The 17416-nt window shown below is 38.4% G+C and overlaps 1 protein-coding gene across 2 annotated transcripts in view; it reads left to right on the forward strand.

Moving 5' to 3' along the window:
- Oatp26F (Organic anion transporting polypeptide 26F) overlaps positions 1-17416 on the forward strand; it is a 288753-nt gene that overhangs the window by 246057 nt on the left and 25280 nt on the right. For both annotated transcript variants that reach the window (XM_083126966.1, XM_083126965.1), the window contains exons 6-7: positions 12922-13043; positions 15238-15480. In XM_083126966.1, the coding sequence (XP_082983092.1) occupies positions 12922-13043; positions 15238-15480 (365 nt within the window). The remainder of the gene's footprint in view (positions 1-12921; positions 13044-15237; positions 15481-17416) is intronic.

The following is a 17416-nucleotide window of genomic DNA, read 5'->3' on the forward strand; positions in this document are numbered from 1 at the left end:
AGGATCGTAGTGGGCTATGGTTAGACATACTACTCTGATTTTTTTTTAGACTAAACGTCGAAATTATAGGATGAAGTTCACACGAAGGAGAACGAAGATAAATTTAATTGACACTATTCTGTTGGTTTGTTCCAATAATAAGGTATATTTTATGGCCGAGCCCATACCGACACCAGTGTTATCGGTATCTCAAAGTATTGGTTCAAAATTAAAAATCTATATTGCACAATCTGTTGGCGAAACTTCTACATATTTTCATTGGTTCGATTTGTTATTTACAAAATTTTATCTTGACCTGTCAATCACCTGTCAGTGTGGTAGACCCATTAGTCAACTACTGTCAAAAGGCGATATGTATTTAATTCCCTTGGAGAAATCCTCCAAGATAAGGATTGTCAACATGATTTGTTTTTTTGTGGTTAGTCATCCTGTTATGTGTATGTGTATGTAATCTTTGTGTGTGTTTATTTCATAATTTTAGTTTAGTTCTTAGTCTGAGGAAGACCCTGATACAGGGTTGAAACATTACATGTTAAGTGTTTTTATATCTTAATAAACTGCCTTGGTCAGCAACTTAGTGTTTTTGTTATTAACTGCTTAATTTTTTCATTTAGACGTGTGATGTATGCATCTGTTGTTATTTATTCCAATTTATCGGGAAAATATTACATTGAAATAATATTATGTATAATTAATTTTGAATACGACAAAATAAAAACACATGAATGTTATTGATGTGTTTATTTGTGGAGCTTTATAATATTGGGATCCTTCATTGAACTTTAGCAAAGTGTAAGCAGCTATTTGTCATAAGAAGACAATATAGGATGATCCTTTGAGGTTTAGCAAAAGGGCTTACTTCAATACAGCCGAGTGCAAGAATGGTTAGCATAGAGCACTACAACGCCAGGGGTCCAGGGTTCGAATCCCAGCTTGAGCATGGGTGTTCTTTGTGAGTGCCCCTTCACAAATTTCATCATATCATCACTCATCTTAATCTTCAGAATTAGCCAAAAGTGGAAGAAAAACGATATTGATTGGTTTATTTTACTTTACCTTTCTGCCACTTTTGGCTAAGTGCAAATGATGAGTGATGATATGTGAAATTGATGAAGGGACACTCAACAAAGATCGCCCATACCCAGGCCGGTATTCCAACCCGGGACACCTGGCGCTAAGCTAACCACTCCGGCAGGGAGGTCCGCAGAAAAGAGAAGTCAAATAAATTAAATCAAGCTTGCTTCAATGCATGCAGGTAGATAATCGCTGATTAAGTCTAAAGAATCAGCATACTAAAGTACATTCAGTTTAAATATTCTTTTCCAAACATTATACTGAAGTCTCGAACGAGACCGAGAGTTTCGGACAGTAAATCTCGGCCTTGTCTCGATTTGCACGAGACTGTCTCGGCCTCTTAACGAATTTCGATACGAGATCGACTCGCGTCGACACCATCCGTTCGTTGAACACTCGTTTAAACCACTTCGCCCTTTAGCCAGAAATTTGTGTTCAGAGAACCAAGGGGTAATTAGAAGTAGGCCTTGCTGCTGAACAAGTTTTACTCTCTAAGGTACAAGGATATTTACGCCTAGGACAGTGCTAGGGGAAACGGGTAATGCAGTTCTCTTGTTCGCACCTTCTTCTTTGATCCTTCTCCATTTATCATTGTTTATTACCACAGGAGATTTCGCGTCAAGACATGTTTAAAGCTGGTGCCATGTTTGAGCATGACCTGACTCTCGAGGGAGAAGCAAGGTTGATCTCTTCGAGCGAAGTTTAGAAGGGAAGCTGTTAATCTTGATTTCGTGTTCCGAAAAGGTTTGTAGGAAAAACCAAAACTTAGTCCGTATTTCGACTTATTCCTTTTGCACTTCTTTCGCAATTCAAGTATAGAATCAGCCAACCATGGACAACAAAGCCAGGCGTCTTGATATTTGGAAAGAAGAGAATAGAAGAAATTGACGAGAAGAGAGGAGTGCAGAGTATAGTAAAAGAGAGGTAAAGAGAATAGCAAAGCGGAGTGCAGTTGAGTCGAGAGTTGAAGGCAAGAGAGGAGATAAGAGGAGTGGAGATGAGAGGCGAAGATACGAGAGATGGGAACAACGTGGAGACGAGAGGCGAAGATGCGGGAGGAGAGAAAGGGGGAAGAGGAAAGAGCTGGACAAATGAGAGGATGGAGAGTTAGTTCAAGAAATTATTGTCTGAGTTTCAAGAATACATGTAATTGATCGAATTAGCAACGTGAAACAATAACAATTTTTTAATGGTAATCTAGTATCTAGTATATTCCCTGGGCGAAATGCCGTTTGTTTGAATGCAGAGCAAGATTAGATCTTCCACGTGAGATTTTCGATTTTACCTGCGATTACACCACTAAAAACATTAATTTATTTTTTATATTTATAAATAACATCCATTTTCTTCACTTCTCAGTTCGTTAAAATTAAGATGTTTTATTATTTAATATTTCATCGTGAAGGGTCGTCTATATCTTTGGCCGACGTCCAAGCCTTTTTTCTAATTTTCCTCTCATTTCAAAAAACAGTTACGATTTTCAAAATCTGAAAATTGACTTATGCTTTGAATTCCTTCTAGATTATGCACTTGAATCTCAGTGCACTATTGTCTAGATATTCGCAATAGTTTAATAGACTTACGTAGCAACGAAACTGTTGCAAGTCTGGCCCTCTACATGATGAAGACTTCTTAGATAAGGTGAGGTTGGGTGGGCTGTTTTTGTACTGCACTGTATGCTGTTTCCCCACCCCTTGTGGTTCAAAGTACTTTTTGGTCTCTCGGGTAAAATAACTTTACTTCCTCGATGCTGCGTTTTTCTTCTCGTAATCTGATTGGCTGATTTGAACTCGCAGTTAATTGTATATTTTAAGGGATGGCAAAGAGTCAGATAAAGTTGCTCGTATATTTGAAGATGCATCGTAAGAGCTCTTGTCTGATATTCCCGCGAGGAACTTCTGTCTTATCTATCAATCCGCGATCTTGTTTCGTCCATTTCGTACACAAGTTCCCCTCTAGTGCAAATATCCACGTCTATATAGAGAGATGAGTTCATACAAACCTAATTACATCGACGCTGCTCACGTTCCCGGAGTTAATTCCTGGTAAAATTAGCTCTATAGCCACCCACTTGTGCCCTACGTCAAGCTCATCTGTGTTGACATGATGTAAGATTAGTCTTCTCCCTCTTCAAGTCGCTCCGGGAAGATTTATTAAAGATCTCCCTTGCTGTCTCGGGAAGCAATAAAAGGATAGGGACTTTCCCCGGTCCTTGGGGTGCAACAAAGGAAGTTGTAGGTCTTTTATCAGTTCCGGCTATGATTGCTTTTTCATCCGGGATATGTTTATTGTTGGTGGTTTGTTAATTTCGGTTCCGGTGGGAGCGATCGCAAGTAGATAGACGGTTGAATGCAGCGAGGCTGGGATGGTTGTTTGAGGAAGGGGCTGTATTGAGAAGTTCATTTCCGACTGTTTTCAACACGGCTTGTGGCAGAGTTGTGTTTAGCGAGCGATAGATGGCGCAGAGGTAAAGGTAACCCTGTATAATCGAGACGAGAACGAGACTTACTATCCGAGACACTCGATCTCGCCACATATTGAAAAATCTATCTAAACCTAATTTACTTTGTTAGACTGCTTTAGACATAACAAGCGGATACCTACCTGATTTATAGATAGATCATACACCGTATTTGCCGTAGACACATATTGGGACACATTTTCTGGGAAAAAGCTTTATCCCTTAATATTTTAATTATTAATTAATGTACAGTATTTCAAATATAAAGTTACATGTAGGTCTACTTTCAAAAAATAACTTACCTAATATAACTAGAAAAGAATGCATTATAATGTTCTTTGCCACACACCGGAAGGAAATTGTCTAACTCAGAACAGAGAAAATTTTCAGAAATGGAGGTAATCAAAAACTGAGTATCGGCATATAAAACGCACCCTGTTTATCAGACCAATTTTTAAAGGGAAAAGTGCGTCTTGTACGCACAACGAAGTTAGTAATAATGTGTGTTTTATACAGCGTATATTAATACACTTGTAGATTTAATTGTCTCTTCAGCAAATATGCTGTAAAGAAACAAACTGCCGGAGAACTAAGTAAGGTGAATGTACGCCGGCAAATACTGTATTTTGTTTACAATAACCCGTGCCGGCCTCCGTGGTGTGCACAACGCGTTACGACACAAGAGGTCCCGAGTTCGAATCCCAGTTTGGGCATGGGTGTTTGTAAGTGAACATTCATAAATTTCATCATTACACATCCCCATCTTCGCGATTAGTGGCAGAAAAGCGAAGTAAAATAAACCAAATGAACAACAATATAATAACCCGTGGCATAGCAGGCCGAGGCGGCCAGTGACTACCTAACCGACTGCTGGTGTCACAGTGTAGAACGTTCCCCATGGTAAATGTCCCCCCCCCCGGAAAAAATACCATAGATTAAGCCCCCCGCATGGGAGAATTTCCCCCTAGTAAACACAAGGGGGACGAAACACAACCTGGTTCCTAATTATTGTATATCTTCCCCCATGTAATTTCGTCCTTCAAATTCATAGTTAGGCTTGTCTATTCGACAAACGTATTAATGAATTTGAAGGGAGGACGAAATAACATAAGTCACCTATGGTAAAATGTCCGGGGTGATAAAGCACACTAATGTAGGGGTATTTATGAATTTAGGGGTCGAGATAAAGTACACTAATAATTTTTTTGAAGTGTTTATTAAAAAAGTTGTGGGACAATTGTAGCAAAAGTTTGAAGCATTTCAATATTTGTATAACTTTGAGAACCTGTGTGAAAATTCCGGCAATTGTAGCATCTATAGACAAAAGTAGAGGTCCGTCTTATTGATACATTGAGGAAGAAAATTAAATTTCTGAAAAATACAGGTATTTTTAAACAAGCTTCCCCCTCTGGTACGAAACCCGTTCCCTCTCACCGAAGGCCAGTTCTAGTAGTAAAATATCTACAAATAGAACTCCAACTTGCCTAGAGTGCCTCAAAGGTTGTAAAATAAGTTTCACCATCCTCGCAAGATCAGTTATTGTAGCTTGAATCGTTATGACTTTTCGTGTTGCTTAAGTCATTTGGAGACACCCTGTTCGTGGCCTTTCTGAGTCACATGTTCTTCCAGTATAGAAATAGCCACCTTTATGCATTCTTTTACGTCACCTCCCCCTTCGAAGCGCCGCCACCCGAGAGAAAACTGGAATACTTTTCCGAATTTAATTAAATCTCCTTAATTGGTTCTGCCGTAGTTTGGACGGTCCTGAGTGGATATGTTTTTCGTCGACTTCACCCTGACTCATCGGTCGGAGGTTTCCAGGCGCTAAGGCCTCTCCATCCCCCCCTTCTCCTTTCCACGCCGACCGACAGCTTCTTCATTGTATTTCCGGTTCATTATCCAGTTGCACGAGTGTTACAGACGAGGGGGTGGGTTATACATGCACGCAGGTAACAAATGAAGAACGTTTAGCGTAACAGCAATAACTCCAATGTTTTCTGTCTTTTTTTTCTCTGTGGGTAATGGAAGAGAAGCAGACTAGAGTACTGCATGGTGGATCCACTTTCGATCGCTCGTACTCGTTCGAGTCTCACAGGCTTGAGCGTTTACAATTTAATATAATTTTAATGTGACAATAATCGTAGATAAAATAGCCGTCAAGCTAGATATGGTAAAAATCAAGAGACAAGTTGTTTTTCAGGATACGGCGTACGTTTTAGGTATATCAGCGTGTGTTTCATTCATCCATAACAAGGACAATTTACTTGTAACTGTACCTGGACATGTATTGAAATCGTACCACGCTGACATATAAGTTCATATTTATATTTTTTCCTTGTACGTACTTGATATTTAGAGCAGGTTGAGATAAAATCTTGTTCTCCTACTTTTATACAGAGTATAAATTTAAATAAAGCCAATAGGTTACATGGAATCACAATGACTGACTGTGCAAGTGTTATTATAAGTGAATCGCTATTCAGATTCTTTATAGACTAGTAAATTTTCACTTTAGCAACTTGTCTACAGATTTTCGTTCTAAATTTCCAATTTACCTTAAAAGCTGGTAACACAAGAACACATTTTTTTACAGTTCGCTAACTACATCGCAATAATCATAAAGATTTCTTCCGGTCTTTGACAGAAATAACCGACAAAGAGAAAATATAACATCCATTACTGAGTACAAAGGTATAAAATTATCCACAATGTATTTGTGAAATATGTTATTAGAATTGAACGAAGTCGTAAAATTCCATTGATGTACGTACATTATATTTCTTTCACGTGATGTATATCATCAAGATCATAATTCTTGTAAACCGGAACATAGCTTGAAGAAGTAAGTGAATACTCCTGTACTGTGGCTAGATAGTAAATTAGATGTTTAAGACGTGACTTTTGAACTTTGAACTACACAATTTCAGACAACTTACGAGCAATAATATGGACATATGAATAACTATCACCATTTTTTGTGTTAATTAAAAGAATATAATTAGTAGTTACAAGTTCGGCATCTGTGTAATTAATATTACCATACACAAATTCTTAAATGTATTTCGCGCTGGTTGAACACACTCTTTTTTACTAACATTTAATTAAATGTTGTATTACATAGAAACGCATACATTTACTTGTAACTGATCAGGGCATAACTATGCTTAATTTGCGATAATAATTATTATTCTTACTGTGAAATAAATACATTTACAGGAACTCTTTTTAGAACAAGTCGCTCATTCAAATACATACATGTATTTCACCAAAACACACGACTAATCTTTTGACGTCATCAGGTTGCGGCCCGTATACGGAGTATACACGAAGTATAAAGCATCTCGGAGGCCTACTAGAACAGATAAATTATGGTTATTGAACTACAGATTATTTACCTTCCTTGGAGAAAGGTTGGATCCCAATGCGTGATTTTAAAACATTCGATTCTAAAGTGTAAATCACCAACCCTGAGACCTGTAAACAAACCGTCTCACCGATTCAATGTATCACTGAACACTGAGACCTTCCCGCACGCATAGAACTCGCCATGTTGAAAGTAGCACTACTTCCTTGCTGTTCACATGATTATTTTTAGAAAATAACCAATGTTATAAAATATCATTATGTACACAAATCTCTAAGCTCACTGAAAGTTACAATGCATATTCCTACAAAATGTTCACAGTTATCTTATCTTGCCTTGACATGTCACCAAGTTATTTTACGAAGTGCACTATATTAGGCGGAACAAAAATCGTTATCAGGATGCTTGTCAAAGTTTCGAACGGCAATAAATTTACGAACTTTCTTTGTCTTGTTTTGATCATCATCATCAATATATTTATTGGAGTTACAGCATTGCATATGGCTGTTTATGCCCATTATATATTTTATTTACATAAGATACAATTTACATAAAATCTACAAACAAATTTCAAATACACTCCTATCTATATCAAACCTTAGAAATATACATTACCATGTTATATCATTTTGTCTAAAGAAATGCAAGTAAAATATATTCAATTCGCATGCAAAGAAAGAAGCCAAATTTATGGGAAATGATTACTGGTGCAAATCCGTAAAGGTGAAGCAATAAGTACAAAAGAAAGAGCATTGGGTTTAAAGTGAGATGTCATTTGCGGCAGCGTATCCCATACTACAAATTGGCCGTTGTATTACTTTACGTAATGAATCCTGTAACAACGCTGGATTTTCGTGTGGATTATTTTACTTGTATGAGTTAGCAATGCTTTCTGCATGCACGTGGTTTTGTTTACAGAAGGTCTCGGGGTTGGTGATTTGAAATTTAGCTCCGTCATCTGGAAATGGTTGAACTACAGCTTTACCTCCCATGGGACAAGATTGCATACCTCAACGTTAAAAGCGTAATTTTAAGATAGACTTTGATTCCAGCGCCATCATCGGGAAATAGTTGAACTACAGATAATTTACCTCCATTTGGAAAAGATTGGTAACTCCATGTTAAAACAGTGATTTTAATATATTTCATTCCAGCGCCAACGTCGTGAAATTGCTGAACTACACATTACTTACCTACGAGCGGCTAGGGACAGCCTTAGCAACTTGAAAATAAATGCTAACAGCACCATACCTGACCTGCCTAACGTGTGCATACCTATATATAATAGCTTAAATCAAATAAACTGCCTAATCCATGTTCATGCTTATTTCTGCTATTATATGCCTATGTGGATAGGTTAGGAAGGCCAGGTTTGATTCCGTTAGCATATATCTCTCAAGGTGCTAAGGCTGTCCCTAGGCGCTTGTCACTTACCTAAATTGCGAAAAGATTGGATACTTCCATGTCAAAACAATGCTTTTATTATATTTGATTCCAGTGACATCATCGGGAAATGGCTGAAGACTGGAAGAAGACTGGATACCTCCATGCTAAAAGCGTAATTTTAATAAATTTGATTCCAGTGCCATCATCGGGAAATGGTTGAATATTTTACCTCCCTTTCCAAAAGATTATATACCTCCATGTTAAAACAGTGATTTCAATATAGTTGATTCTAGCGCCAACATCGTGAAATTACTGAACTAGACATTACTTCCCTTCCTTGGAAAAATGCTAATGTTAAAACCATGATTTTAATATTTGTGATTTCAGCGCCATCATCGGAAAATGGTTATGCCCCATGGCAGAATATTGATACTCCATGTTAAAGGCGTTATTTTATTATATTTGATTCCAGCGTCATCATCGGGAATTGGCTGAACTTTGTTATTTACGTCCCATGCATACCTACATCTTAAAAGTCTAATTTTAATATATTTGATTCCAGCGCCATCATCAGGAAATTACTGAACTACACATTACTTACCTCCCTTGGAAAAAGATTGGACACTTACATGTTAAAAGCGTGATTTGATATATTTGATTTAAGCGCCATCATCGGGAAATGGTTGAACTACATGTTATTTACCTCCCTATAGATACTCCATTGCTGAACTACACATTACTTATTTCCCTTGGGAAAAAATTGGATACTTCCAGGTTAAGACGTGATTTTAATATTTTTGATTTCAGCGCCATCGCCGGCAATTGGTTCAACTATAGACTATTTACGTCCCATGAGAAAAGATTGGATGCCTCCATGATAAGAGCGCAATTTTAATATATTTGATTCCAGCCCCATAATCGGGAAATTGTTGAACTACAGATAATTTACCTCCCTTTGCAAAAAAAAATGTAACTCCATGTTAAAACCGTGATTAATATAGTTGATTCCAGCGCCAACATCGTAAAATTACTGAACTACAAATTACTTACCTCCCTTGGGAAAAGATTGGAAACCTCAAAAGTTAAAAGCGTGATTTTGATATATTTGATATCAGCGCCATCATCGGGAAATGGTTGAACTACATATTATTTACCTCCCTTTAGAAAAGATTAGATACTCCATGTAAATACAGTGAATTAATATAGTTGATAAAGCGCCAACATCTTCAAATTGCCGAACTACATATTACGTACCTCCTTTGGGAAAAAAATGGATACTTCCATGCTAAAAGCGTAATTTTAAAATTTGATTCCAGCGAAATCATCGACAAATGGCTAAACTATAGATTATTTACGTCCCATGGGAATAGATTGGATACCTTCATGTTAAAAGCGTAATTTCACATTTGATTCCAGCGCCATAATCTGAAAATTGCTGAACTACACATTACTTACCTACTACCTTGGGAAAAGATTGGATTCCTCCATGTTAAAAGCGTGATTTTTAATATATTTGATTCCAGCGCCATCATCGTCAAATTGCTGAACTACACATTACTTACCTCCCTTGGGGAAATGATTGGAGATCTCCGTGTTAAAAGCGTGATTTTGATATATTTGATTTCAGCGCCATCATCGGGAAATGGTTGAACTACATATTATTTACCTTCCATTAGAAAAGATTAGATACTCCATGTTAATACAGTGATTAATACTATAGATTATTTACCTCCTTCTGGGAAAGTTCCAAAGGGAGGTACATGATTTGTAGTTCTGCTACTTCCCGTGATGGCGCTGAAATCAAATATACTAAAATCTCGGTATTAGGATGGAGGTGTCCAATCTTTTCCTAAGGGAGGTAAATAATGTGTAGCTCAGCTATTTCATGATGATGGCGTCGGAATGAAATATATATATAAGCTTTTAACGTGGAAGTAACCAATCTTTTCCAAAGGAGGTAAATAATACGTAATTCAGCCAATTTACGATGGGAAGGTAATTACATCTGTAGTACTGCCATTTTCCGATGATGGAAATGTCCCAAAAATATTTTTTTAAAAAAATTGTGCTGGATAATTATTCATGTGGTGGATCGAGTTGAAAAGTCTCCCCTAGCATATAATAATATTTATAGTGATAAGGATAATAAATTTCTAATAGAGTTATTAGTTCATAATAATAATTATAAGCATACTTATACTACTACTAATTATTATTATTACTGTTATTATTATTATTATTATTATTATTATTAAAGTTTTATCATTGGGCTGACCTCGAATAAAAATTTCTGGCAACGCCAATGGATCTTAATACTTAGCGCCCGAGACATAAATTTGTGGTTGCGCCTCTGACTACTTGTAACTCCCTACGTATATGTATACAATATACATATATACAGCGTGTTTCAGAAGACCTGCAGGATTCTAAAAATCTAAACATAATGTTAATTTTATTAATGGTTTAATGGAGAAGAAAATTCTGACACTTTCCTCCCCTCCCCCCAAAAAAACAAAACAACAACTGATAAACATAGCTACGTTCCTGGTTGCACGTGAACTACTGAGGCCCGTCAAGTATCTGAGACACGCTTACTGAGCAAGATGTTTGCTTGTTGAGCAGACAGATCGTTTACTTGACGCTATGTGCTCAATGCTCATTGATCAAATTATCAGTGCCTAATCTGTGATCAATGTGGCTGCGTCGAGTGGACAAGATTTCGGTGTTTAAAAAGCTGTTAATTATGGAATAGAATACTTGATGTGAACAAAACTATCGAAATTTTAATTTTCACACCCTACCACAGCTTTCCAAAACTACGGTGTGTATTTAATATTTTTTATTTGGAATAAACAACACTTTAATTTTAATACAATTACAAAACTGCAATAGTACATCACCTTCTGTTACTTGAACTTCCTCTGTATTTACGCAATATCGCAAGCCGTTCATCATAAATATTTCCTCATTGATCGACACCCCACGATCATCATACAGTTTTCTTCTTCTTCCCCTTTGCGTCGCGAGATCGAAACACAAAAACATTATATTCTGTGGCTGAAACCTGTGGCGAGCAAGGTTTAAGTTCACTCCGCGATCAAGTGAGCAGCGCTCGCGGAGCAACGCCTATTTGGCCATCAGGTATACCGCTCGATTTGCCTGTTCGAGCGAGTGAGGAGGCTCTCAATTCCGTACGCTATCTAGCGTCGCCCGTACGAACTATTTGGCACTCGAGCGAAATTCTCTCTTCGCAGCACTCTAAAGCAGATAGTAGCGGCAATTGGGTGCCAGGGGAAAGGACAGTTTATTTGTTTTTCTTTTCATGTACAAGGCTTACCATAAAGAGGCCATAGTGCGTGAGCGTAAATGGGGGGAGGGGGAAGTACGTCCCTCCCAATTGCCGCTACTGGAAGTGGAATCAGAGATAGGTAGAGAGTTACAGATATGGACAGGAACACACAGATGGAGGAGAGAGGAATTAGATATACTGTATTTTGATCCGTTATTTATAGTCTCTTTTCTTCCAGTTTTGGTTAATCGCGAGGATGAGGCCTAGTGATGATTGGAAGATACTGATGAAGGCACATTCGCAAAAGAACTCAAATGCCCTTGACGTGAATCGAGCCCAGTAAATTCGGTAGCGAGATCGAAAGCTGACCACACACCGCACTCGATCACTCGGCTTAATAAGATATCCAGAAGGGAGAAATACAGTTGAAAAGGGTGATAAGAGTTGATGGATCTCCCCACGGCTGCTTTAATTCCATTTTAATTTCGCTGATTAATTATTGTTATTATTGGAATATAACCAGTTATATTTGAATCACATTGAATTCTGAAACACATGGTTGGAAAATTCTGATATTGTATTTTCTTATGTTGGCTATAATTGTTTATTTACTTACGTATATAAAAAGCGGGATATAAATATGCCCTCCTCTACCATAATACTTGCGGGGTATGTTCTTGCGGCCTGGTACCTGAAAATTAACCTAAATTTTCAGATAACCATTTTTCTTATTTATCAGTTTATTTTCTTTTTCGTTGCGTATACTGCATATATTCCAGGGTGCTCATAAAGTCTGGTACCAATGGAGAACTAACGAACAGCACGTTTCCTAAATGTAAAACGTGCTTCACGTGTCTACCACCAGTCTCAACACACTTTCTCCAACGTTTCTACGTTTCCTTCTCTTCTCTTCAAAATGTGAAGATCCAGAACATTCCTTGCAGTGGTTATCCAGATCTAGGGTTTTCACAGCATTCAGCTCAGAGTTCAAAATTCCCCATATGGCACACAGTATATAGGGTTGAGGTCAGGTGGTCGTGCATGGTGCCCATTCCGGTTTGGTTTGGTTTGATTTGGTGTTTAAGTCCACTTTATGCACAGTAAGGCTAATCGGGACTGGACCTACAGTTTAAAGTGGGATCCGAACCACTATGTGCCTCCACCGGGTATCGAACCCGGGACCCCTTGATTACAAGGCGATGACGCTACTACTGCGCCATCGAGGAGGCCCTAAGGCCCATTTTTGGAAATAACACCGCCATGTCGTGGGTTTCAGATATTCCTGCCACCCTGTATATTTTAATTCCGTAATGAATTTTAATTGAGGTTATTCCTTTCTTATTCCAGATTGGGAATAACACCGGAGAGCAACGTGTGGATAGGAGCATGGTGGCTTGGGTTCATCTTCGGTGCGATCGCATGCGTCGTGATAGCCATACCTATACTTGCATTCCCAGCGTCCCTTCCAGGTGAGCATGGTTGGTTAAACAAATGTTTAGCTCTAAGAAATCTCGCAAGTTAAATTTTCCATACCTTTATACTTGTAAAATTTCTCAAATGAAAACATTCAGATGGTGGTGTAATGAAACCTTTCTTAACCTTATACGTGCGCCATTTTTAACATTTATGAACATCTAAAAAAAAACTCTCAAGATGTTTTCCTGAGCACAGTTTTTCACGTGCTTGGACTGACCGGAGCCTCCGAGATACTATATACAGGCCTCGTACTAGCTTCCATGACGTCACAGAATTAGTCCAGTATAATCCATTTAGTCTACAACATTTAACACATCGCACTACAAAACTGTAATATTTAGTTTTCTTATTCGTTCAGAACATTGCTTTCACCTTAAGAACATTTCAAATGTTACATTGCATTAGAAAATGCGTGAATAATATTGATAAAAGTAAAATCCATTCTTTACCGTTCTGCATAATGTATCTTTATTTTTCGAATTACCAAGGGAAAAAAGGCTAAATTCGTAAAGATTTATCATCGTTAATAATTGCTATTCAATTGCTGTGGATTAAAAACTTACGGTCCAAGTTAGGTATGCAAGACAATTTTGTAAAAGTTTACGTACAGAAGGTTGAGGAAAAAACTTGTAAGATTGAAATTTTGTATTAAATAAGCTTTCCAACTTTGTAAATGCAATTCGCGTGCGTAATTTGAATACATTTTTAATTTTCTACAAATCTGGTAAATATTTGGCTGCAGAAGTTCCCGTGTTTTGGTTGTAGATTACATTTTTTTAAAATCATTTTTCGTGTCAAAAAATTTTACGTGCAGGCAAAGAGAGAAAGTGTACAAATACTAATGCAACAAACGTAACTAGCCTAACCTATTCTAAATACCTACATGCTAAGAACCAATCTTAAATGATCTAACAGTAATTAAAGTCTATTAGATGGGATTTACGATTACATGGAAAATGAAACTCATTGAGAATATTAATGCAAGCAGGCACGTAGGCAGGAGGAGGGCTAAGGGAGGAAGCAGGTTAAATTTTTATATTCTACCATTTAATCCAAAGAATAAATGGATCCACAGCTTTCAAAACTTATAGTTTTCTTTGTAAGAGGTCACAGAGTAAAAACTTTGAGTAAAATTTACCACTAATTGTTAAAGCCTTTTTTTGAACGATTGTGTAGAAGTTAATAACAAAATAAAATAACTATGATTTTCAGTACACTAACTGCACAAAATGTAAGAAAAATAGTGGACAACAATTGTGTTAGATATTCACTGATACGGTGGATCGAGTAGCAAAGTAATAACAAAAAAATTGGATTGAAATTTGTATATTTTTAATAATTATTATTGTCATTATTATTTGTACTAATCAAGTTTTATCTATGGCCTGACCCCGTCTACAAATATTTCTGGCGACGCCCCGGGCTGATAAGGGCGAAATAAAATTCTGGCTACGGGCCTGAATGCAAGCAACTTACTTTAATTTAGAAGTCCAAAGCAAGAGTACACAATGAACCTTATGTTCTATCATACACATAGGCGTAACTTGGTGGGGCTAAGGGGGGCACTTGCCTCCCCCCCAAAATTGCAGGTACCTAAGGTTAGGGAACCTAAGGAACAAAGAGTAATCTTTGTGATTTCGCAAACGTGATAGTTATTTTGCAAATAATCCTGGACCCTGTTTTTATGGGATGGAAAACTTTTCGAGTCTCTTCCCCCAAATTTAAGCCCCCTCAAAATTGGGCCCAACTTTGATTCTGTTCCCTCAAAATTAGGCCCAACTTTGATCCTGCCTCCTCAAAATTAGTCCCACCTTTGATTCTGCCTCCTCAAAATTAGGCCCAGCTTTGATTCTGCCTCCTCAAAATTAGGCCCGGCTTTGATTCTGTCCCCTTAAAATTAGGCCCAACTTTGATTCTGTCCCCTCAAAATTAGGCCCAAGTCCGATTCTGCCCCCTCTAAAATTAGACCCAACTTTGATTGTCCCCTGAAAATTAGGCCCAGTTTGATTCTGCCCCCTCAAACTTAGGTTACGCCCATGATAATACAGGATGTGTTTAATTCATCCCTAACAACAGAATCAGTTGTTAAAGATTAATCTCATTTCGTTGCAGCCATTCAGCAGTCAATAGATGAAGGAAGTCCAAGAAACATCACAATCAGTTGTTGACAATTTTCTTTCTTTCTAGGCGCAGCGGCTATCCAGGCCAATAAAGTATCGGAAGCCCACAAGAAGAGCACAACTGAAGCTTTCGGGAAGATCAAAGAGCTCCCAAAAGCCATCACTAGCCTCGTTAAGAATCCAACTTTCTTCTTCCTCAACATGGGAGGCGCCACTGAAGGACTCATCATCTCTGGCTTCGCAGCCTTCTTGCCCAAACTCATAGAGAACCAGTTCAGCGTTACTCCTACGTGGTCTGCTCTTCTCATGGGTAAGTTTTCGTTCTACTCGATTCAAAAGGTAAAAAATACATGACCAAAGTTAATTAAGAACTGTTTAATTAGAATAACCTTAGGTTTTACTTATAACGATCCCGTATCGTTACCACTTTTACGTCCCTTCCTTAAGTATTAATACGCAGCGAATCGTACGAATAGCCTGGCTCGGAGGCTCTGTCCGAAAGGTACAAAGTAAGTAGATACTTGAAGTATGGTCTTGACGGAAGTGACGTCATCTGGTACAGTTCGAAAGCGCCAAGAGCAGAAGCACACAAGTACGCAGCTCGCAGCACAGATGGTTGGTGACTAGGACACGTGATATCCATATTTGTTTAAAATCGGGGAGATAGAAAGCCAGCAGCACGGGTTAAATATACGTTATGAGTCAGCAAGTTGTTGGTTAAAGTGCTTGTACCGGTAATGTGTGGAAATGTATGTGTAAGAACATTTGAAAATGCTATGTGATATATATGTTGAAAAACAAGTGTTTAAAACGCGAGGAAAACAAAGTGTCCTCAGTTTGATCTACTGATCGTATTTGGCGCTGCAGTCGAAGTGCAATTCGAAAGACTTTCACTTCTAGTGTACGACTTCAAGACCGCACTGCAAGAGCATACTCGGAGGATGCTCATGATCTTGCACCTTTCGGACACGGCCGGAGTATAGTCCTGCACCTGTGGAAAGCGAGTTGATATGGCAACGCTGTGTTAATTCCAAGAACCGCCGCTACGCGTACAGCGCCCACTGAATCTATGTAAGATCGTGTTTCTGATCGCGAGCTCACTTTGAAAACCCACGATTAGAGATCGATTAGTTCACATGAACTCTCCAGTCTAACTATTGCACAAGCAGTTCTTTGTGAGTGTATCTTCATCAATTCTATCTAATCTTCATTCATTCTCAGCTTAAGGAGGCAGACAAGCGTTGTTAAATAAGAAAATTACGAATATATATGATTTTTAGAGGCATGGGTTTATCGAGGATTTTTTGAGGGAGATGTACGGGTAAATCTGCACAAAAAGTGGCTATAAATGTGGCATTCGTTAAAAAAAAAATTGGAGGTGAATTAGCTAAATATGACTGGCGCAACAAAATGTTTTCCTTGGTCCCCTGTGCTTTGCATCATACCATGAAGGCGTATAGGGGGTGTGGATTTAGGACCCCACACTTTCTTGATAACGGTCGAAGTGGGGGAGATGTGATCAGCACCACGCCCCTGGCCGCCTTTACCCCCAGAGTTTTCTCCAGATATCCACTTTACACGACGCTGGGTGGGCGCTGGAGCCGCTTGAACAGGTGGAAAAATCTCTGTTCTCCCCCGCCGGGGATCGAACCCGGGTCTTTCCCATGGTAGCCAGACGCCTTAACGACTGAACTTCCGCGGCTTATACAAAATGTTCTCCTACACCCTTGTTTACTGATATCAGTACAACTATCTTATTCGTTCATAAATAAGTACCAGTAATCACTACAACCCCCTTCCAAATTTTGAGAAAATCAACATTTTCAAATGAAAAAGTGAGGAACTCGGGGGGGGGGGGACAGAGTGGTAAATGCATTTTTGAGAGCGAAAGTTTTTAATACATGAAATATGTTATTACGTATGCCCCCCCCCCAGAAAGCTGCTATTAGTGTTGCCCACGAGACGAGATTTTGGCCTGTCTCGTCTCGTGGAAATGCTGTGAAATGCTGTCTCGTCTCGAAAATATTCGTTTGTCTCGGGACACATGATCAATCTCGTCTCGTCTCGAATTTTTAAAAGCCTGTCCCGTCTCGTCCCGTGGGCAACACTAGCTGCTATACACTATCCACTTTTACAATTCCAGCCCCTCCCGAAAAATAAATCCTACCTATCAGTGACGGTACTGGCCAGACAACAGCAACCATGTCAAACATACAGCTACAACAGTAAAGAAATTTACTTTTCTA

This window comes from Lepisma saccharinum, chromosome 8, assembly GCF_977018435.1.
Source record: "Lepisma saccharinum chromosome 8, izLepSacc3.1, whole genome shotgun sequence".
In the NCBI taxonomy this organism is placed as follows: Eukaryota; Metazoa; Arthropoda; class Insecta; order Zygentoma; family Lepismatidae; genus Lepisma; species Lepisma saccharinum.